The 23,213-nt window shown below is 40.5% G+C and overlaps 2 protein-coding genes across 17 annotated transcripts in view; one reads left to right on the top strand and one right to left on the bottom strand.

Moving 5' to 3' along the window:
* The first annotated feature begins 33 nt into the window (after positions 1-33).
* On the top strand, positions 34-3,693 carry LOC108109462. Its single transcript, XM_017217976.2, has 2 exons — positions 34-1,656; positions 1,712-3,693. The coding sequence occupies exons 1-2, from the start codon at positions 219-221 to the stop codon at positions 3,637-3,639; spliced, it is 3,366 nt and encodes a 1,121-aa protein (XP_017073465.2). The 5' UTR covers positions 34-218; the 3' UTR covers positions 3,640-3,693.
* A 112-nt stretch (positions 3,694-3,805) lies between these two features.
* Positions 3,806-23,213, bottom strand: part of LOC108109461 (tight junction protein ZO-1) — a 90,435-nt gene continuing 71,027 nt past the window's right edge. For 4 of the 16 annotated variants that reach the window (XM_041819181.1, XM_017217959.2, XM_017217960.2 and 1 more), the window contains 12 exons: positions 19,565-19,734; positions 15,960-17,522; positions 15,302-15,899; positions 11,965-12,198; positions 11,052-11,632; positions 10,840-10,988; positions 10,655-10,754; positions 9,355-9,595; positions 8,988-9,279; positions 8,768-8,900; positions 5,213-7,410; positions 3,806-4,656 (listed from right to left, as the gene is read on the bottom strand). In XM_041819181.1, coding sequence (XP_041675115.1) covers positions 4,433-4,656; positions 5,213-7,410; positions 8,768-8,900; positions 8,988-9,279; positions 9,355-9,595; positions 10,655-10,754; positions 10,840-10,988; positions 11,052-11,632; positions 11,965-12,198; positions 15,302-15,899; positions 15,960-17,522; positions 19,565-19,734 — 6,483 coding nt within the window. In that variant the 3' untranslated portion in view covers positions 3,806-4,432. The other 12 variants (XM_041819186.1, XM_017217970.2, XM_017217971.2 and 9 more) reach the window with 9 other exon arrangements.

The following is a 23,213-nucleotide window of genomic DNA, read 5'->3' as shown; positions in this document are numbered from 1 at the left end:
AATCTGAAAGGATCAGAAAGGGTCTAACGAGGACCTGTTTTTTTTATCTTTTACGGAGGTACGAGTCGTTCAGGTACCTGCATTTATGAACATATATATGAAGATAACTTTGAAAAAGGTCCTCAGTTTTCTTGAAACTACGACGGTGGTTAAACGAAAAGAATATTAGTTTTTATTAATTTTTGCCTAAAATTCGAATTAGTTCATATATCTTAATAATGGAAACCTTAATAACTTGTGATGTGTGCTTAAAGAATGTCAGCTTTGTGGAATTCGAAACACATTATAAATATTGTGTGGGTCAGCGTAATGCTTTTGATATTATAATGGGAAAATCAACAATGAACTCGCAAAACCAGATACTGTTATCCAAAGAAGCAGACAATAACAAAAGGTGCATTCCTTCGGATATGGAAATGCGTCATATATTAACAGATAAACAAAGAGTTTCAGCGGCTTCGGATATACAAAATAGTGCTAATATTTCTGAAATTCCGATGCAGTCTAATTTTCCTATAAAAACGTTTCGAGTTTACGCCAAAAACAGAGAGATTGTTCTTCAGGACGTGATAAATCAGTGCGATAATGACATTCTTAAAGTTTTGATTTTCTGCCTGGGCGAGTACAGATCAATAAAGTTTAATTTAAAGGTTCATGGATTATATGCTAAGGAAGATGAAGAAGGTGAATGTGGTGAAACAGTCAAAGCCTTTACTACGCCATATAAATCAGCATATGAAACCAGATCTCTCGTCAAAGAACTTGTTGATACTCTGGATTACATAAGATCTTCAGTCATTGAGTTTCAGTACAGAAACTACGATTTGTTAATTAAAGGTTTTAACTTTATTGAGATCACAGCAATAAAATTGGAACATATACCTGCAGCTGGGTTTGTATCGGCCCCTAAAGCCATAAAATGTAAAAATGCATTAATAAATGTAAAAAATAAAGATAATTTCTGTTTTAAATGGAGTATTTTGGCCTCTATTGCTCTAATAAGACATAATAATAAAAGTTTCCAAAATGTTGGGAAGAAAAAACAAGAACGAGAAAGATTAAACTCGCCTTTGCATTATAGAGGTGTGGACATTTCCCAAGATGTAATCATATATGATGGGATTAGACTGGATTTCACTGGAATAGTGTTTCCAATACAACTAGAGGGGATTAAACGATTTGAAAGCAACAACAACGAATTCAGTATTAATGTCTATGAAGTTGGAGATGATGGGAAGAGCATCGTTGGACCCACAATTAGAGCACAGAAAACTCGATCTCGCCATATTAACTTGTTGGCCCTGAATAATTGTTATGAGCAAACGATGCACCATGCATTCATCACAAACATGAAGAGACTATGTTTTTCACAACATTCTAAAGCCCATAATTCGCCAGGATTTTGTGAAAATTGCTTGCAGTTTTACCCATTAAAAACCAATAAACAACATAATTGTGATTACGTATCTACAATTTACCCAGAACCAAACACCAAACTTAGTTTTAAATCCAGTTCAAAATGCATCTCCCCACCCATTGTCATATATGCGGATATAGAGTCCTCCCTGGAATCTATATCGTCCGAGGCGTGGGCTGCTTCATTTTATATTGTTCATTACTACGAACCACGTTTAAATGAAATGCACACCTTTGATGGTAAGTAATAACTTAGTAGTAATCCAATTTAATCTTACTAATCAAATTTCTTTAGGTTCCGATTGCATTAAGAAGTTCTGTCAAGCACTGAAAGATAAATTGAGAGGGCTTTATTACAAATACTGGAAGTTTCAAAAACGAAACCATGATAGCGTTGATGAAGAATCGGAGAGGCTTGGAAAATGTGCTGTCTGCGGAGAGGAAATTAGTGAATGCTCCTTAGATATGTTATTCCATCAGTTTGCAGGATTCTATTTGGGCCCTGTCCACGTGGCCTGCAAAACCAAACATAGGCTTAATTATAGTTTCTTCCCTGTTGTTTTTAACAATCTAACAAGATTCGATATTAATTTATTAATTAGAGAGATGGGTAGAGAAGTTAAACCCATTCCCAGCAACCAAGATTTGTATACAATGCTAATTCTTAATTGTTCCATTAATGGCCAAGATCGGTTTCAAATTAAATTTTTAGACTCAAACAATTTCTTTAGTTACAACATAGACAAACTGATTAGCAGTATGAATGATAATAGTTTTGAAAATCTAAGAAAAAGATATAAAGATATGAAATTTGAGTTGATGTGCTTGAAAAAGGTGTACCTTCAAAATGCAGAAAGTCTTGATCAGCTAGACAATATAGTATTACCAGAAAATATGTTCTCGAATTGTCAAGATTATATAAATGCTGATCAGGTTTGGCATACTTTTAATTGTCAAAATATTAGAGATTACTTAAAAGTATATTTGGAAAGGGATGTAACTATTTTGGCAGATGTATTTGAAGACTTTAGACGCCTTTGCATAACGACATATGGATTAGATCCAATGAATTACGTTACAGCTCCTTCGATGGCTTGGGATGCCATGTTGAAAGTTACCGAGGTAAATTTAGATTTAATTAGTGATCCCGAAATGTTGAATTTTCTACAGAATGCAGTTCGAGGTGGGCTTGTTAAATGCAATCAAGAGAATGCAACAGCGAATAATGAATACTTGGATAACTTTGATCCCAGAGAGCCAACCAATTATTTAGCCAGCATTGAGGCCAACAATCTGAGTGAATGGGCCATGAGTCAGCCCTTGCCATATTCCAACTTCACTTTTTTAAATGACAATGAAATAGAAGAACTAGATATTAAAGAACATCCTTCAGATGGAGATGTAGGTTACATCTTACAAGTTGACCTCAAGTATCCATCTTACCTCCATGGCAGTCATAGCAGTATGCCTTTTTGCCCTGAAAATCAAGTTCTTCCAGGTGGAAATCATCAACAAGTTATAGCCAAAATCACTGACAAAACAGATTACATAATTCATTTGAAACACCTGCAATTGTGTTTAGAACATGGACTGATACTAACTAAGATACATCGAGTACTTTCTTTTAATCAAACTGCCTGGTTGAAACCTTACATTGATTTCAATATGAATCATATGGAATTGGCTAAAAATGAATTTGAAAGGCAGTTTTTGAAATCAATGAATAGCTTTATCATTGGTAAAGCCCTTGAAAATGTGGAAAAACGTTGTGATATTACCGTAGTCACACATTATCAATCTAGACAGAATTCTCCAGGATTTCGACAACGAGTTGCTAGAAATAATTTCCGCGGCGTGGAGATTTTTCCTAATAATTTGGCCGCAATTCAGTCAGTAAAGTCAAAAATAACCTATGATAAGCCATTGTACATAGGAGTTACTGTTCTGGAACTCTCAAAGTGGTTTATGTATGAACATTATTATAATTTTCTTTCTGTTAAATGTCCTTCATCTAAAATTTTATTGATAAACAAAAACTTATTTGTTGCTTCGTTAAGAGAAGACTTTTATAAATTGGTTGAAGAAAATCCACAACGCTTTGATACCTCTAATTATATTGTAAATGGCCAAAATAATGATGTAAATTTAATGCAAGACAAATATGCTGCTCAAGCTATAAAGGAAATTAAGGGAAAGCGAGTCTATTTAAGAAAATATTCATAGAAATATGTATTAATGTTATTATTAAGTTTGTTTATTAAAAATACATTACCTAAGTGATAATTTACCAATAAATAATTTGTATATGATAATTATTATTGTTGCTCTTTTATTTATTCCCAAACTTGCCACGTGTGTGTATAATCTTTAATACAAAAATGCGTATAAATATTTTTATAGTATGATTTTCATGTGGTTTTCTTGGTTATACAGGCGCGTGTATATGCTCTAAGGATATCGCTACGATTTATAAATGTTTATGGTATATATATATAACTTTTACATGCAATATTTGCACGCGATTAACAATTTGAATGCAATTGAAATGGATAATGGGTCGAAACAATATGCGAATATCTAATAAAATGTCAAATATATATATCATTTAAAATGCATTAAAATTATGTAAATATATATAAAATACATAGTTGCTTTAAAAATATACAAAATATTCGGTTTATGAAACTAACTTCTAGTCGCTTTATACAAATTTAACCTTTGCATTCGATTGATTAATTACTAGCTCGACATTATAGTTCGAAGGCAGAGCCAAATGATCACTCAAAGGCACAATTAACAGACAATTTTTGAATTAAATTAATTATATTAGAATTATTACAAGCAATGCCTAACGTCTACCTCTCTGCTGAGCTCATTTCGTTTGCCCTGGAATTGCGGCCTTATGGATATATATACTATATATATTTATGGTTTCATGAATCTATTTACAATTGCGTTTATCGTTCAAGTTGTCGGATGATTATTATAGGTTAGTGAATGCCGTGAATCTTAATGATTAGAAGTGATCCACCTTGACGGAGACCGTGTGGGCAGCGGCATTGCTGGGCAGGTCGATGTTGTCCCACTCGGTGTGCAGGTTCTTCTCGCTATCGGTAGCCTTCAGGGCCAAACCCAATGATGCAGTTCGACCGGCGCAGTGCGGTATATTGAGTGTAACCGGTACCAGGAACTCAAGGCCCTGCGGGCCGCACATCACCAACGGTGACAGCATTGTCTCACCTGCGAGGGTAAATATTAAGATTATTACTTGGTGATATAGAAGATTTCCTTGGATTTCATTGTAAAATGCAATTAAGAGTTGTGTTTAATCGAGTGTGGCAACAAATAGTGTAGGGTTATAGGAAGTGTAAGTGGGTAAAGACATTCGCTTGGAGACATTGGAAATAGACGTGCAAGTTGAGGTAATACTTAAAATCCTTGAAAAGGCTAACTAAAACTAGTTCTTGCTAGAAAAAGTGTAAAGAAAACATCGATTTAGTACAGATGTATATGGAATTACATGCAGAAAGCCGAGACTACGAGTTAGTAACAAAATATAAAACTAAAACTAATGGTTAAACTACATTAAATCACCAGCCACCAAAGGGAAAAGCTTAATCACTTAAAATATAATTGTTAAAAACATAAAAAACGAATAAATGCTGTAATAAAAAAAATCAAAAACAAAGACAAAGGTCACTGGGTTTGTGGTAGTGGCGGTGGTTTTTGGTGGATGGATACAATACGGAGTAGAGTGATTGTGTGTGTGTGTGTGTTTGCTGAAAGAGAGACCAACCATTTTCCATATCCAGCGGAGGACCACCAACGGCTTGTCCCATTCTCGGATCGCTCACGGTGAAGTAGATCTCCTGCCGCACGCCGGGCGGTATGGCTCCGGGTGGGATTTGCAGGGAGACATGCCACAACTTATCCGCCAATGTGCCACCATTCGAGTCGAAGAAACCACGTGAAGTGCTGGGCTCACGGGGCAGGTTGGGAAAGGGTCCATTAGTTGGAGGAGGAGCATTATTTACTGGTCCAGCGATGGGCAATGACATGGAACTGCTAAACGGGGTGCTGGTGGCATTTGGTGGACCCACTGGCAAGCTGGCTTGCGATGTATACTGGGTCTCGATGGAGGTGCAACTGTCGCCAATGGGCGAACTTGGAGGTGGAGCTGTTCGTTTTAGGATATTCGAAATGTGGAAGGGAGCCCGACCGGATCGAGGGGTCATCGGTTGAACCAGAGCTGGTGGAGGTGCCAAGGGAGAAACCTTATCGGCCGCCTCGAACACATCATCCGACACATTTTGAGTCTCACTGGCCAGCATTCCCTCATTGTGCTGATTATTCTCAATGGCCGTCGGATGCTCTGTCTGTTCCGCTGAACTCTCAGCCTGATCCTCCTGCTCCTCAACCTCTTCCGCATCCTCTTCTTCATCCACCTCGTTCTGAACAAGAGGAGCCCTTGCTGGATTCTCTATCACCGTATCTGAAGATTTCTGCAGATCAGATCGACTTAAGGTTGAATCTTCCACCTGATCTTCTGGCTGAGCATTGATCTCCACTTGAATCTGCTCCGTTTTGCCCTCTTTCTCCTTCTTTTCATCTGTTTCATTTTCCCGGGACTGGAGGATACTCTCTTCCCGTGTCTCATAGATGGGGGCTGGTCGGCCCATGTCCCTTTTGGACACGTAGATCGGTTCCGCCATGCTGTCCAAGGCATCCCGTCTAGTCTGGTAAATCTGATCCCTCAATTGGGCCCTCGTCTTCTGGGCACTTTCCTTGGCCTCCCTTCGACTCTGATATATTGCTTCCGGATTGGAAGCCTCCGACTGGCTGCTGCTACTCTGCGGGCTAAACTCTCGTTCCATATCCCTCTTGCCTTGGCTAATCCTCTCCTGCATTTCCCGTTTCGATTGATAAAGATGATTCCTTTGCATTTCCCGTTGCATTTCGCGACGTGATTGATAGAGAGGTTCCTCTTCGGTCTGCTCATTGGCAGCTCCAGGATAGAATCTCCTGCGGGTCATCACCTCGGAATTGGGTGCCCTGCGTTGATCCGGCAGCATGTAGGCTCCGTTGCGGGTCTGATAGATATCATGGGGATCTTGTTCGTAGCCTGGACTGACCTGGGGCCTTCTGGCCGGTCCTGGATTTCCTCCACGATCTGCTGTGGTAGTGCTGTGACGCCTTACGATTCTCCTTCCATTCCTGCCACCAGAAGCGGCAGCTGCCTCTGCCTGCCTCCTTTCCAGATCGATACAGGCTCGATTCGCATAGAGGTCATATTGGTCATAGCCATAGCCATTGTCCTGGTGATGCGGCATCCGAGGAACTGTGTTGCCTATATTCCCATAGATATCTTCTCCCTCCAGATTCTGGTAGGTGCTATTCATCATCTCCTGCTGCTGCGGCGGATAATGACCACCTCTTTGATAGTAATCATCGTGCGGATGAGGTGGCATCATGCCTTGTCCTTGTCCATGGGAACGCTCTTCAAAGCCAGCTGGGTACGTGGGATACTCATCTGGATAGTAGGGTCTCTGGACACCTCTCTCCAACATCGATTGCTGGCGGCGCAGACCCTTGGGTTTCCTTTCTGGTTCCACCATACTGTTCATCCTTCTCAAGGGCCTCGTACTCTTGAGCAGGGCATTCTTAAGGGCCACCAGTGGACTCTTCAGCACCGATTTCTTTTTCTTATGTGGTGGCAATGGTGGTGGTCCCATCTCCATGCCACGATCATCGTAATACTGCTGCTGTTGCGGATGCTGGGGATATTGTTGAGGATATTGCTGACGTGGCTGACTATGACCTCTAGAGGTTCCATAGTGACCATAATAGTTGGGATCTTGGGCAGGTGGAGGACGCTCGTGGGGATAACGTGGGGCTGAACGGGATCGCTGCATGTGATGCCCTTGGCTTGGATGGGCGGCAGGTGGTGGCATGTTATAGTAATCATCGTAGCGCTCATCGTACGGCTCCATCTCGCTAAAGATTCATTACATGATTCGGAATTTTTGTGTGTGATTAGCAAAAGGTTGGTTTGAATGGGTTCGATTCAGGGGGGGTGACTTGTGGGTGGTGTGTCAAAGCTGCAATCCCTGTATATATAAGGATTTTCATGGGAAAAACCTCAACACCGAATGTGGTTTTATTAAAGGTGTCACAGAACTTACATCAGGGAACATTTTGGAAGATGCTTTGAACTTGAGTTTCCAAAATCAAAATGAATTTTTAAAAATTTTTAACTCTTTAAAGAGAAATTCTGTGACACTGACATTGTAAATTCGGAAAATATACTTTTCCAGGCAAATTCCTTTCATTATTTGAATGCAAAATACAAAAATATTTAACAAACCTAACAAAATCGCTTTTTATTCCTGCAAAACTTTCGCTAAAGACACACAATAAGCGCACCAAATTGTTCAGATTAAATACTTTGCAAATTAACCAAAACTGTAGAGAAAAATAAACACCATTTACCAGTTGTTTAGACTTTAGTTTAAAGTAGTTTGTTGTTAGTTATGATTTGTTTTTTTTTTTGATTTTTTAATTCAAAAAGTTGGATTTACCCAGAACCGTAGTTAGAATCAAGATTAACTTTCAAATACCCGAGAAGTGGTGTTAAATTAAAAACAATCAGCTAAAAGCATGATCATAGTTAATAGTAGTACGAGTTTGAGTTTAAGTTTAAGTTTAAGTTTAAGTTTAAGAATAGAGAAATGTGGAATACGAATCTGTACTGTACAGTAGTAAAATGGCAAGTAGAAAAAGTTAACCCGAAAAATGTTTTATTTTCGTTCTCATTTTTATTTTTGATTTTCTAAGCGTGAAGCGCTCAACTTTTTTACAACCTCAGCTTGTGTTTTTTATTTTTTACAAATGTTTGTTAAACTTTAATTAAATGGTTTGGTTAATAATTTTGGTTATTGCAAAATACAATAATTATTTAATTTATGTAATATATGCGATCGGTTTTTGTTGTTGTGCGTTTTTCGTGAAATTTTTGCATCGAATAATTTTGTAATGACCAGCAACCGTATGAAATTATGATTGATATTGGCATAATGATTGATTGTTTGATTGTTTGATTGATTGATTGACTGATTGTTTGGCTGACTGATTTTCGATAGAGTATTGTAAAGTACAAAAATGGCATTTTCACAAGAATATAAAACATTTTTCGTTAACACAAATGTTGAAAATTGTAGTTGGGAGATCAAAGAGATTTCTGTGTGTATTTTCTTTTGTTTTCCTTTTTGGGAAAATTGGGATTTCCTCTTTGAGGAGGAGCAATGGATCTATCAGAGGGTAGGGATATTACAGGCATCTAACATGGACTCACCTCATGTTGTGATGGTGCCCAGCAGTGGCTCCGATTTGCGGTTTACGATAAAGCTCAAAGGCCGAGCCACGCTGCTCTCGACTGCCAGCCAAGTCCAGGGCATGACGTTCTGGGGTGTGAGGTGGAAGGTTTCCTGAGGATTAGGTAATGTCAAGAGTTAATCATAGAATAGAAACCTCTTAATACGAAATAGGCATCTTATATTCGAAAAACCACCCACCTATTGGCGGTGGCATGCCGCGATGAGGGGCAATATAAGGCCCTGTGCCGCTGCCTCCATTATAGTGATGACCATTGCCATTATAGCCATTGGCCTGTGGATAGGCTTGTGGTGGTGGTGCCTGTCCATAGTTGCCATTACTTCCACCGTATGTGGGCTGCTGCTGCTGCGGTGGAGGTGGCTGCATATGACCATTGCTGGGTGAGCCAGGAGTCGCCTGCTGGCCGTAATGATGATGCGAGGGCGTGGGTGGATAATAGAAGCCATTCGGAGAACGGGGTGAACCAGAGTCCTGAAATGGGGTTTATCAAAATGATGAGCATAAGATTCTTCAAGAATGTCTTGTTAAAAAACTATCAAAACTTACCCCATTCTCCCAAGGAGTTGTGCCACCGCTGCCACTGCTGCCGCCACTTTGCACTGGTGGCCTGTAGTTTTTGGGCTTCGGCGGTGGCACTGGCTTGAAGGGTCCACTGCCATTGCTACTTGGCGTTCCACTGCCATTCATCTGGTTTTGGCCATTACTAACATTCGGAGGAGGAACCACTCCATGGGGTGCCGTCTTAGGCAGCTTGGTGTAGTCCGCTTGCGTCACAGAGTTATTCCGACTGATGATTCATGTTCATGTTTGGTTTTTGGGATTGTGGATCGGTTGCGTATGGGTGTCAGTGGTTTTGGTGCGTGTGAGATTGTGTTTTTGTTTTTTAAGGACAAAACATTTGATGATGGCGAGCACAAAACATAAGCAAGAAAGAGAGAAAAAGTTCATGTAATTATAAGAAAATGTGTGGCAGCAATATGGAAAGTATATATAGTGCTTAGACGGCATACAAAAGTCGGGGGATAATCAGGTGTGAGAATATTGATTATTGCACTTTGGGTTTTGGACTTCTCAAAGGAGTTTTCTATTTACAAGATAGATTTGGAGGGTCCTTAAAGGGTTATGACATTCCAAAGGACATTCCTTAACGGATGTAACCACAAACTAAGGGATAAAAGATACAACTTCAAAGAATCAGGAATATATATTTAATCAAAGGTTATTTTTGAGTGCTATTTCGCATATAAAAAATCGTTGATTATTCTATAAACTAAGTTCGTTTTCGAATTCGTTGCTTAGACGAGCGTGTCGTAGGCCGAGGCACTGGACATCAGAGCAGGCGGTGGCAGTGGAGCCACCAAAGCATGCAGACGTGGTGCAGCAATGGGTCGTCTGTCATAACCGCCAGTGGAGAGACGTAAGAGCTGTTGCTGTGTCAGCTGAAGGCCACAGGACATGGGCAGGGGTGGCAGTTGAAGGGGCAAAGACGAGGGCGAGGGTGAGTGGGAGTGGGACAACGAGGACGAAGGTGAGAGCGAGTGCATCAAATGCAAGTGCTGCAAATGGGGCGCATGGAGATGATAGCGTCTAATGGGCCACAGGTACACATATATTAAGGAATTATCATATTTTTTTTTTTTTTTTTTTTAATTTATTCAAAACGATACAAAAGAATATTTACGACACAGTCGATAGAGACATGCGAGAGAGAGAAAGTGTGAGTTGAATATTAACGACGGCGCAGGAGAAAGAGAAAGTAAATTATATATTTTACAGTTATGACTGAGTCTTGAAAGATATATACATTCTCAGGGAGATATCCTGTAAGCCTCATTCTAGTTCTTACCTGTATTTGCCGTAATCCGTTTTGGTCTCCACCAAAGGCTTTCGTGGGCTGCTTTCTAGGCCCAGATTCGAGGGTCGCTGTGGGGTGCCATTGCGTGGATCTAAAGGGGAGGAAGTCATATTTTTTAGTCAAATGATTTCTTTAATATATATCTTTGTCCTTCTTAGATTTCAGAGTTAACTTACCAATATTACGGGACGCATTCATTTCATGATAGTGCGGCCTTCCAGGACTGCTCTGGCGATTCAGATCGTTGGCTCCTCCGAAACTGCGATGATCATGGGGTGTACGGCCATAGTCATGCGACTGACCCACCGGAGGCAAGGGGCGACCACTAAAATAATTTAAAATACTAATTAAATCTTATGTTAAATTATGTAAAAATCCCAACACTCACCTTGCATTTGGCACTGATTTGAGATCGTCTGGTGCATTGGGACCCAATCGGCCCAGATTTTGCATGGCCATTTGTGTATTATTATAAGAATCGTAGCTGGACACACTGTCGTAGGTGGATGCACCACCTCCAGTGCCTCCTCCATTGGCCTTTAGCTGGGCATTCAAACGAGCCTGACGCTCTAGGGATGCATGAGTTTGCTGCTGCTGCTGGCGATCCAAAGTCTCTGGGGCTCCAGAACCAACCAAAGCATTTCGCGTGATATACTCCGCCTGGCCATCATCCTGGACCACAGCCTTGCCAAACAGACGCTCCTGGGCACTACGACCTAGAGTGCCATTACGTGAGGATGAACCTGAAGTGTTCAATGGGATTTCACCCGGCTTGGACTGACGATCGATGCGGGGTGGCAGATCGGGTGCATTAATCCCGTACAGGGACTGAGGTCTCACTGCAGACGGATCACCAACGCCGGGCTGCTGCGGCTGCGGTGGCACATTGGTGCCGTAGATGCTGTACTTGCTGGAGTCCATGGTCTGGCGGCGATTGGGATTCGCTTGGACACCATGGTCGTAGGGTACCTGTGACAGGTGCATTGCAAGTGGGGAAGGTGAGTGGGTGGCGTAAATAGATTAGCACAGTGGTTAAACTGGTCAACAAAGTTGGAGTTCCACAAGAGTTTAGTTTTTAACATAAAGTTAGCAAACTTTTTCAAAAGACACCTTTAATGACTGGCCCTTGTTACTTAACTTTGTTGACCAGTGTTATTTTTATGGCTCTAAGATGGGCGCTTGAAGACATCTTAAGTTTTCCTTTTGTATTATTTTTAGTTAAAGCGCATGCTTAGTTTGTTTCTTAGTTGGAGTTTATTTTGGTTTTTGGTTTTTGGTTTTTGGTTTTCTCGACCTCTTACCGTATATGGAGGTGGTAGTCCTTCACCAATTATGTCTCTATCCCTATCCAAGTTATCCTGATTAGTGGCAATCGATGGATCTGAGCTCGCTTTAACCAACTGCGGCAAATTGCCAAGCGACAATGATGCGGATGGGCCGGGACTCAGTTCCAAATCAGATTCGGGACTTGATGCATACGATAGTCGGGATGTGGTCATGGGGAATAGGAAATCATCGGATAGGGATTCTACGGGCTGGGGTTTAGGATTTTTCGTATTTTGCAGATTTGCGGATTTGCGGTTGTGGTTGTAAGTTAGGCGCAAAAAGTTAATAGAATTTTTAGCGGTAGTTTGATAATTTTTTTTTAGAATTTCAAATTTAGCGCATTGAGAGCAACCAACATTTGTTTTTGTTTTTGTTTGTTTTTTTTTTTGATAATAAATAAAACGCAAGAACAGCAACAAGAAACGTAGATGAAACATTAAAGAAATTATGATTGATTCAATTGATTGATTGATTGATTGATAGAACGGCGTTCGATTGCGGATACGTAATGTGTGGACGAACACAAGATATTTGACATTTCGAATATATATTTCGTATCGATATTGGTGTTTAGTTTCAGGACGAGGACAGTTTGAATATTATTGGTTTTTGGTGGTGTTGGTTTTAATATATATGCATCGGGTTTTACGGGTGATTAAGCGGGGAATGACCATGATGATGTATATTTGGTATTTGATTTGGTTTTTTGGTATGTAAATAAAAGAAACAAATGAAACGAAAAACATTTAGTTAGCAACTTTATAAAAATATTGGCAAAAATTTTTATGGCGATTTTTGCATAGATACTTAAGCCTAAATATAGAATTTCTCTTTTTTTTCAATAATGAGTTATGTTTGGAGGTGGAAAATTGTCATTCTTTAAGGGGGTTAAGCAGTGGAAATGTAGAGAAGAAATTTAGAGCTTAAAACTCTTGAGATTAGAGAAAAACTCTTCCCCCACAGAATGACAGTTTTCTAGGATGTTTATGCTATTTATGATCTCTCTACATGCTTTTAGCTTTACTTTTAAACACATTTATATGTACATTTTCCAACGAATAGCGGTCTCTACACACAGTATTATTGTACTTGATCATGCTACATGAGGAATTTAGAGGCTTATGAATAATTTAGTACGAACAGCTACATGCGTTAGTTACACAGAGAGCATAGAGTAGAGGGGGATGCTAGGGCTAGGGCTAGGGCTAGAGATATTCAGTTGAAAAGTCATTGGCCCCAAGGGGAATGATATAGATATTAGATTTATTGTTTAAAATCCAAAATTCAAATCCATCTCATTCGCTGGACCTTTTCAACTAAATTAACACCGATTCTCATGCAATGCATTCGTTATTTTGGCCAACATTGTTGTTGGAATCAGCATTATTAACATGGCTAATAAGATTGTTGTTATTAATATTATTGTTGCTGTTGCTGTTGTTGTTGTTGCTGCTTCTGCTGCTGCTAGTATTACTACAATTATTGTTGTTTAAGCTACTTGAATTATTGAGACTGGAAATCTGATTGGTGAGATTATTAAAGGCCAGCGTGAAGCTACCCTCATCGGCCAAAGTGCCATCACTGCTCTCATGACCATTGCTCAGACCATTACCATTGCCATTGCCCAGAAGATTACTAAGTGATCCCGAGGAGGAGGAGTAATTGGCTCTGCCCTGACCATTGCTAATCAATCGCTGCTGTGGCTTGGCCATCGGTGCCCTTTTCGATGCATTCGTTGCATCTGCAATATGTTGCTGTTCCAACTGCAGATTGCTGTTCTTGCTCTTGCCCTGATCAGGCTGCTGCTGTTGCTGCTGCTGGGGCAGTAGATTCAAACTAGAATCGAAAAGATTCTTCTGCAGCAGCAACTCATGGTAGTAATAGGGCGTGGTCCTATGTTCCACCTGGGCATTGGTCCTCAAACCATAGCGGCCGACTGCAGCTGGTCCTGGCTGCAAGCCCCTGGCCATGTTCGAGTGATTCGATTGATTCACTGCATTCGTACTGCCCCCGTTCAGGTTGGAGTTCAAGAAACTCTGACTCATTAAATTTGGCTGAGAACTATGGTACTGGGAACTGCCACCATCCATGGCCAGGATACCATCATCCAATGGCATGATCGGAGCAGGATCTACTGGCGGTGCCAGGCCATTGGGCATCGAAGAGGCTGGCTTGATAATCGGTACCATAGTATAGGAACGCCGATCTCTCGGCTTTTCAGCCAAACTCTGACTGTGGGCATAACCCACAGGCGGTGGGCGTGGCGGTGGCGGGGTATGTCCCTGATTTTGAACTAGCGCATAGGATTTACTTGGATTCTGGTTGAGATTGAGATTCTGCGAGTAGCGTGGCACTGAGGTCGAGGCTATGGGGCGGCAGCAGGCGAACTTGCATGGCTGGGCGATGTAGGGGGGGAATAACATTTCGGTGGGGGAATCGGGGAACTGTTATTATGATTAATTTGTTTTTATTTTTGTTTTTTACGATTTGTTGACAACAATCATGGGCATGTTTGTAAGAGTGTGTGTGTGTGGTGTGTGTGTTGGTTGGTGTAGTTAAAAAAACGAATAAGAAAAAGTTTCGAAAGTAAAAATTAGAATATTGACCATAACCATTTGTAGAAATTAAAGAGTAAGAGAGGTTTTAAAATTAGTTCAGGGATAAAAAAGTATTATTTAAGTTAGGTTAACTAGGCTGGGAGTATCATCAATTTAAACTAAACTAACTAAAAGTTTACTAAACAAACTGTTTTTTAAGTTGTAAAGAAGACATTCCTTTCTCGAAAGTTGAAGTTGTTGTCTAAAGTTATTAGGTAAATAATGATAGTAACTAGTGTTGATATGCTAATTGACCTCTAAACGTGCTAAAAGATATTTGGTTTTGTTGTTGGGGAAAATGAAAACCAAACTGGTTTTCTAATTATAGTTTCCTGCTGAAGTTCTTTATGGTAAATACTCAAAAGGTTTTCATGTTGAGAAGAGAGAGAGATTTTAAGAGAGATACTTTAAGAGCTTTTCTAGTTAGTTAAACTTCTTAATTGAAAGATCTTTTTTATTTTTGTTCTATATCTTCAATCCTAAAATAAATCCTAAATACCTATCAAAGACTTCAAAAATCTATCTTTTCCCATCACCTTTTTTAAGACAATTAAGACATCATCACGTTAGAGATTACGTAGTTATCAAATGTTGTCACGACATCCACGAGATGCTTTAATTAGACTTAACGACTAACTACTAGTACATAGGACCATACGCAGACAACAACTAGGATGAACTGCAAATCTTGAAGACAGCAAAAAGAAAGACTCACCTTAGACTCGGACATCCACACGGCGCCGCTCTGCTGCAGATCAATCGAATCGCGCAACTTTCGGTACCAGGACTCCTCGTCGCTCAACGCGATCTGGGTGCTAAAGATATGGGACCAGACGCGCTCCAATTTCTGGCACTGCTCCAGCAGCTTCTTGGAGCTCTTATGGGCCGCCTTCGGCAAGCCATGGCGCAGCTGCTTGATCACATGCTTGCTGTCCGTCTTCAGGAAGATCACCACCGGATAGAATTGGGCATAGTTAAGACGATCCACGGCATTCGGTGTGATATCCAACAGGGCATGCTTTCCACGATCCATTACATCTCGGATATTCGAGAGCCTTACGATCCTGCACTTTCCACTCGTCCCAGCCGACTTGTCATCATCCTGGAGAGGAGTTGAGAACTTGTCGGGGAAATCCTTGGCCAAACGCTCGCGTGCCAAGTCGGAAACGGGTCCGAAGAGCACCACGGGTCGGACGAAGCCAGGATGGCGGAGAACAACACGCTCGTAGGCGGGGAATTTGGAAATGCTATCAGAGAAGACCACATCGTCCCAGTTCTCCCGGGACAGACTCTTCGAGCGGCGATGCGTTGAACTGTTAGTTAATAGAAAGTAAGTTAGTATAAGGTTTAGTCAGTTGACCGACTTAACTCACCGTCTTCTGCGGAAGAAGTTACCCCTCGATTCGTTGGCATTCATCTCCTTCTTGGTGGCATTAAACTGAGCAGTGGCCAGTTCCTCGGCCCTCGACTTGTTCGGTATCACCCCGCGTTGCATCTCCTGATGACCCCGACCGATCTTCAGGACCTGCCAGGATCCGACTACACCATTGTGCAGGGTATCGATCACACGGAAAACATCGCCCGCCTTGAAGGCCATCTCGCCTTTGGAAGGATTATCGCAGTGGAAGTGGGTCTTGATGTGGAAGGAGTCGCCGCGTTGGTTGGTCACCACCTCGTCGTACTCCTCCTTGCAGTACTGGACAATCAGATCGATGCGATCCTGCAGGCTCAGCAAAAAGAGAACCGCCTCCTCCCGCGTCACACCATTCATGTCCATATCGTTGACTTTGAGGATCTTATCACCGGGCATTAATCCCTGCAGCGAGGCTGGAGATCCTGGCTGTACAGCAGTCACAAAGATTCCGGCTTCATTGCCGCCGGTCAAGCGAATGCCAACACTGCCCTCCTTCTGGAAGGAAATGAATCTCGGTTCGGCACTCTGACGCTCCTCGTAGAGCTGCCTGCGGGAGCTGTAGAAATCTTCTTGGGCCGCCCCTCCGCTCGATCCCCTTGGTGGTGGTGGACGTGGTGGCTCATCAATGGTGGCACTTCTACCCCGTGTCGGTGTTACGGGTCTGTCCAGTTGCTCCAGTGATACTCCGTCCATTATGGGTCCCCGAGAGCGTCCACGCGGTGTGAGGTTACTCTTCTCATCGTTCAGCCCATTGCCATTTATGTTCGGACCATTGGAGGTGCGAGTGGGAGGTTGCACGTACAGATTCTGTGAGGAGTAACTGGCTCCGCCTGGTAGATAGGGATCCTCTAGGTTGTTGTTACTGCTACTGCATCCGGATACCTGAGGCTGATGACTGGCATATATATTTCCCGCTGCCTGATGGCTTGTGGAATTGTTCAGATTCAGTTGGCTAACAGCAGCCTGGTTGGTAATATCCCTCAGAACCACGAGGTTCAAACGCTCCTTGCATCCGTCGATGATCTTCTTGGCCTCCTTGATACTCATCGTATCCCCACAGTTGGTGTTGTGGATGCGGGTGATGATGTCACCCTCTTGTAGACTATAACCATTGGCATTCAGTTGTTCGCGGGCTTTGGATGAGATCTCCTTGACAAAGAGTCGACAGCCCAGGACCACTCCATAGTCATCTTTCTTTCCACCTTTCGTTAGGGTCACCTTGATGGGCTGACCACTGCTGGCATTCTGCACCAGGGATGAGTTCAGCGAGTTGGGTTGACTTAAACTTGTCATGGGTGTTGGGGCCACTCCACCACTTCCATTGGCCACCAGACCCACCGAACTGAGACTGTGCGAATGCTGATGCTGCACTGCTCCGCCAGGATTAATGGGATTCAGTGGCACACGACGCTTGACCACCAATTGGACTGTGTTGCCACTATCCCGTAACACCTGCACTGCCGTGGCATACTCCACGTTCTCCAGCGAGACACCGTTCACCGATATTATCCGATCGTTAACTCTGCAAAGAAGAAAGACATGGGTTAAGTGTTGGTCTCACAATGTGGATCACTTAGCCTGGGTCTAGTAATTGCCGGGTTGGTCGTAAACCCTGCCCTAATGGCCAAAACGTGACCGAACTACTGGAACACTACAGGTTTCGGTTTATAGGCAGGTCATTAGAAACGACCTTGTCCAGTTTTACACAGTCATTAGACTTGCAGCCATAATTAAGGAACATGTCTTTGGATGGGTATTGCAACTTGGAAGTACCCAGGAGAGTATAAAGTGTAAGTGGAGGGTGTGCAGTGGAAATAAGGTAGAAGGTCACAAACCTTATCATATCAGTTTTTGAATAATTAAAATCGCTATCTTATTGCCCTACATAGAAAGGTTTAACTTTAAATAAATAAGGTTATCAATAAAGACACTCAAAAGCAAGTTGTTTGCTATCAAATGATAGACTTTTTCAATGCCATTACAGGGTACCTCACACACTGTTTCGGATCACTGAATGCAATGCGATCGGGCAGGTAAAGATCAGACTACACAGTCTTAAAACTCTTAGTGAAATCAGGTTAGACTTGGATTGAAGACAAACGCTAATAAACCGGCAATTGTCTGAGTTTTGAGTTCTTCGGCATGACTAGACTGGAAGTAATAGAGCCGAGAATCAAGGCATCTGCTAAGCGGCTTCCGTGGATTTTCTATGGAATACCTTTTGGATGGAATACCATCGGTACTTGGCTTATTTGTCCAGACCCTAACAAATTACGGTTCGTTCTTGGAACTTAGAGTAGAGGCATGAAAAGTAAAAATGTAATAAGTAACTAGCACATGACGAATTAACGACAAGAATGTTATACTTTAATGTGTGTTTGTGTGTGCGGGGCAGACAAAGTAGTTAATGATAGAAATTATATTGCATGTCTGAGGCGAAACATATCCATAATTAAGTTGTCTACGAGTGCAGAAAGAAGCCGCAACCCAAACGGGCCAAATTTAGCCGTGTTTTACTTTCAGTTCCCCCGTTGGAAACCATTGAGTCTGCGAGTCTCTCGAAGCGGCTTAACAATTAAGCCGGCCAAAAATGCGGAAAATGCGGCATGGAATGTTATGAGCCAGGTTGGGAAAATCAACTTATATACTTGGAAAAATGACTTACGCAGATTACGTAAAGAAATTCCCTTTAAAGTGAGAGAAAAATGAAACTTTTCATGCAGAAATTTGTTTTATAAGGAAGTTAAAAAGTATCTTTGCTTATAATATTGTTTTTACTTCAAACTAAATCTAAGTTAATACTAGTTTCCCTCAGTGTATGCTACCTGCTAGGCTGCACAACAGTGAAACTTTGCCCATAATGAACCCACATACTCTCAGAGACATGTGCTGGCTGTTGCGCTGTTGCAGCTAATTTCCACTTGTCTCTCCGCACTCTTGGCAAACATTTTTCCAGCCTTTAGCAGCAGCGGGATTTTCCTTTTGAAATCCTCCGTCAGCAGGTAGGCAAGGAACAACGTGAAAATAGTTCCCTGGTAAATAGTTTCTTGGGAAAAAAGATTATGACAAGTTTGTAATCACCAGCGGAGTCTGGGCTAAGGGCAGCCCAGCGGTCTATTGAAAAACGCTTTGGAATTTTTATTATCGACCACAGAGAGGAGCAGCTTCAGAGAGACCGAAGTTAAGGCTGACGAGGCGTTGGTTTAATTATATATATAAATTCTTTTTTTTTTTTTTTGGGTCTGGCTACGTGAGTTTGAAGTGTGCATTTCGGGTTTTTTTTGAAGGAGTGGGGATTAAATGAGGAAAAAAGTTTCAAGTCCAAGATTAACGATGTCAATTGTCAGGCGGCATGTGGAGAATTTTTAATGTTCATTCTTGAGTTTTGGGCGGAGTCTTAAAAACTACATACATAGTTCTGTGCCAAATAGGAAATGCAGTTTATTTGAGGTGTATTCACTGTACTTTTAATAACCCCTCAAAATGCCTTGAGTTAAAAACTCCTAAACCCAAGGTTCAGTAACTTCTGTTGAGTCATCTTTTGGGGCATTCCATGATACTTACTGCAATCGATCCTCGGCGGGGCCACCTTTCAGCACATCGCTAACTGCTATCGAGGGATCGCCATTGGCAAAGTGCGGATTATCACGTCCACCGGAAACGGCGATTCCGAATCCATAGCCCGGCACTCGAGTCACTGCCACTGTGTGGTACTCCCAAGTGGTGCGATCGCCCTGGAAAAAAATAAGAAACAAAAAAACAATGATTAGATGGTTTCTATAAACCAGAAAACATATATTTTCTTCAGTAATTAAATCTGAAATTTTAGAGAACTTTTTGTGAGTGAAAACATTTCCCTTTCAGCTGTCTTTTTCAATTTATTTCAATATAATTCAATTGGAATTTGTTAAGGATGGCTGCCAGGCGGAAATGCACATGTGACTTCCGTTTTTCCATTCTTATTACATATATATATATATATACATATATATGTGTATGACCTGTTGCCCAGACACAACCATGAACACCCAACCACTTGGACACGATTCAATTTTATGCACTGGAGATTCCAAACAGAAATGCGTAGAAAAGGGCCAACGGTTGGTTAGTTGTAAAAATAATAATAATAATAAAAATAATAGAGGATATTGCAGTTGATGGGACTGTGCACTGGCTGTGACTGAATGGGAGTTTTCCGTTCTTTTTTCTGACTGCGACACACCTGGAACACACACACAAAAGCGGAACTAAACAAACCTGAAAAACGATTTGTTTACGAATGAATTCGGCTTGGAAATGCCATGAATGAAGTTGAATCTAAATAGGAGATATTTCTAGAGGGTAAATCAGTTTGTTTAGCACAAAAGAAATACCAGTTTATGGAAGAGAATGAAAGATGTTTAAGATGAACTAGAAATGTGGATAAAAAAGTATGTAAATTTAGTTTTTAATGGCTAGACAAGAAACTTATTCTTTTTCAACTTAAAAATTTCTGTTTTAATTATGAATAATGACTGGCAAGTTATAGTTCTCATATCATTAACGCTTTATGGCTTATTCATTCTACCTAAAACTAATCTAAATACCCTAAAAATTCTCATTTAAACTTCTTTAACTAAGTAAATCAACTAAATTTAGTTTGCCATTCAACAACTCAATTAAATTAATCGACCTGCACGCATTTCCTCACCCAATTTACCACCTGCAATCACAAAATCATTTTAGTTTGACTTCATTTACCCTCACAGCAGGTGCTGGGCGGAACCAAAAATCCCGAAATTCGACACACACACACACTACCCCCATGAAAACTCAATTGAGAGAGAGATCCAACTCAATCATTACACAAATCCAATATACAATGAAGATAAATCAATTAAAATCAAATCCCATCAAGCAATTTCCCAATCCTGTTTGCATTCAATTCAGCCATGATTCACCCCACAAAAAAACTCGATTCGAAACTGCAATTAATTTCGGATCTGTCGTTCAGCGAGTCGGCCAATCCCCTAAAAACAAAACAAAAAAAATTAAAGCAAAATTTTTGTCTCAGGTGGGCGCCATCAGACAGACGCAACACGACGCATCCAATTACAAAAACTTGGAATAACATTCCATGCGTGGGCTGCTATAAATAATAAACAAAATTAACTAACAAAAATACAAAACTTGTGCAGTCGCGTGGGTCTGAAGTTAATAAATATTTATATAGTTTTATGCCTGCTGCAGGTGTATCTCCCTCTCTTTCTCTCTCTCTATCTATATATATAGTAGATTTGCATTGGACTGACTTTACATCTGCCCAGAAATCTCTTTGGTCATGCTTGGCTTGCAGTTAATAAAAATAAAACCGAGGGAGTTGGAAAACATGAAAGAAGATTTATGAAAACGTTGCTTGATTTTTTTTTTTTTTTGACCGAGTTTGTGCATTTTGGTGGGGGCGGTAAAATTATAATTAACTTAATTGCAAGTGAAATTAGTTGGAAATTTTAATGTGCATGTGTGCAGGCTGCGTTAAAGACTTTCTTTATAGTCAGATATAGTCCGTAATTAATCTTGTCATGTGTTCTTACTTTCTTGATGGTTAAACTAAAGTTTTTCCTATACTAAGTAGCAACCTTCAGCTGCTAAAGCTTAGGCATTCGTTAGATTGTTTATCTAATAGTTAATGGGACTCCACCCTTCTCCGAAGTCATAACTTAAGAGCGAGCAGTTTGATTTATGACCCAGTTACTACAAACTCTTAATGACTTTAATTATAGGGAAACTGAAATGTTTGCCACTGTTTTTGTGCCCCTCGATTTTTGCTTACCACCAACATGTTGTTTGGAACATAATCCGGAAACTTCATTGTGTTTTTTTGCTGTTTTTTTTTTTTTGGTTTCACTTTGCCCGCAAATAGAAATGTCTCTCAAACAATGCACTTTGAGCGAATCAAAGCAATTTAATTTGATTATTTAATTGGTTTCGTTTGGCATGTTTATAGAGAGTGTAATATCACTTTTTGCTTTGCCACATGAATAAACGTAATTGGGGAACTTGAAGTACAAACACACACAAAGATATTTTTTATTTTTTTAATAACAAATAAGAAACGAAAAACAAATAAAATGCAAAACTTGAGGAATTTTTGCGATAATAAAGTCTAAAAAGCTGATGTCACTTTCAATTGTTGTTAACAAACACACACATTGGCTAACTGAATATGTCTATTAAACTGTGGAAAATCCCACAAATTGAGCTAATGATTTATAAATAAACTTTTTCTTATTCAATGCAACTTTACGGCGTTCCAAGTTTTGGTTTCGATTTCAGTTTCGTTCTCAATTTTATTAGAAGTTGAATTTGCATATGCTAATGGCTAATGGCTAGTTGGTTGACTGGCAAGAAATATCTGAACGAAGCGTCATCGCAAGATACTTTACACTCCCATAAAGTTTTTGGTGCAAATTAGCATGTTATATTCAGCAAGACCAAGACATACAAAACTATCTCATAGATACAATGTATATTACTCTTTCACGCTCTCTATAGAGACATTTGCATCGTTTGCAAAAGGTTTCTTGCCGCCGAAAGGCAAAAGCCAATGACCAGCCAACTTTGCGTTGCAAATTTGGAGCGGCGTGCAACAATCGCCTGCATTTGTTGGATGCACCGAAAGTGAAATGTTCACAGCTGCGCTCTGTTGAGCATTTACGGATTGCCTTTTTGGTCTGGGATTGCGGATTTCAGATTGCGGATTGTGGATTGCACTGGGCTACGGTTTCTGGTTGCCGGTTGTTGGTAGATCCTAGAGATTCCCTGTTGCTAAATGGGTTTCCTTTTATGGTTATTACTTTTTGTTCGTTTCTTTAAGGCTTTTATTTGCAATTCAGATATATTTCATCAAAGGAGACGTTTCACAAATTGGTTTTTAGGTTTTATAATCATTATTTAACTCATTTATTTTCTTAAGAACACATAGTTTATAGTCGTTACTAACAATTTAATAGATTATTTATCTTCTAAATTAAAGATTTGCCCCTATCTTGTATCTTTATCTTGACTTCTGACAACATTGCTTTGATATATCTCATAGATATCACTTCTTTTAACTGCATTAACTCATTTAACAGCTAAGAAATATCTTTCTTCAAATGCTATCTTTAAGTTATATCTTTCGATTACAATGCCATCCCGCACTTGATTCAGCTGGGCCAACTTATTAGCATTA

The sequence above is a fragment of the Drosophila eugracilis genome, unplaced genomic scaffold, assembly GCF_018153835.1.
Source record: "Drosophila eugracilis isolate 14026-0451.02 unplaced genomic scaffold, ASM1815383v1 contig_47, whole genome shotgun sequence".
In the NCBI taxonomy this organism is placed as follows: domain Eukaryota; kingdom Metazoa; phylum Arthropoda; class Insecta; order Diptera; family Drosophilidae; genus Drosophila; species Drosophila eugracilis.
The sequence above is the reverse complement of the archived record's forward strand: the minus strand, read 5'-3'. Positions and strand labels throughout refer to the sequence as shown.

Coding starts and splice junctions, on each gene's coding strand:
- LOC108109462 (XM_017217976.2), top strand. CDS start 219: ATGGAAACCTTAATAACTTGTGATGTGTGCTTAAAGAATGTCAGCTTT. Junction 1,657..1,711: donor TGAAATGCACACCTTTGATG/GTAAGTAATAAC, acceptor AAATTTCTTTAG/GTTCCGATTGCATTAAGAAG.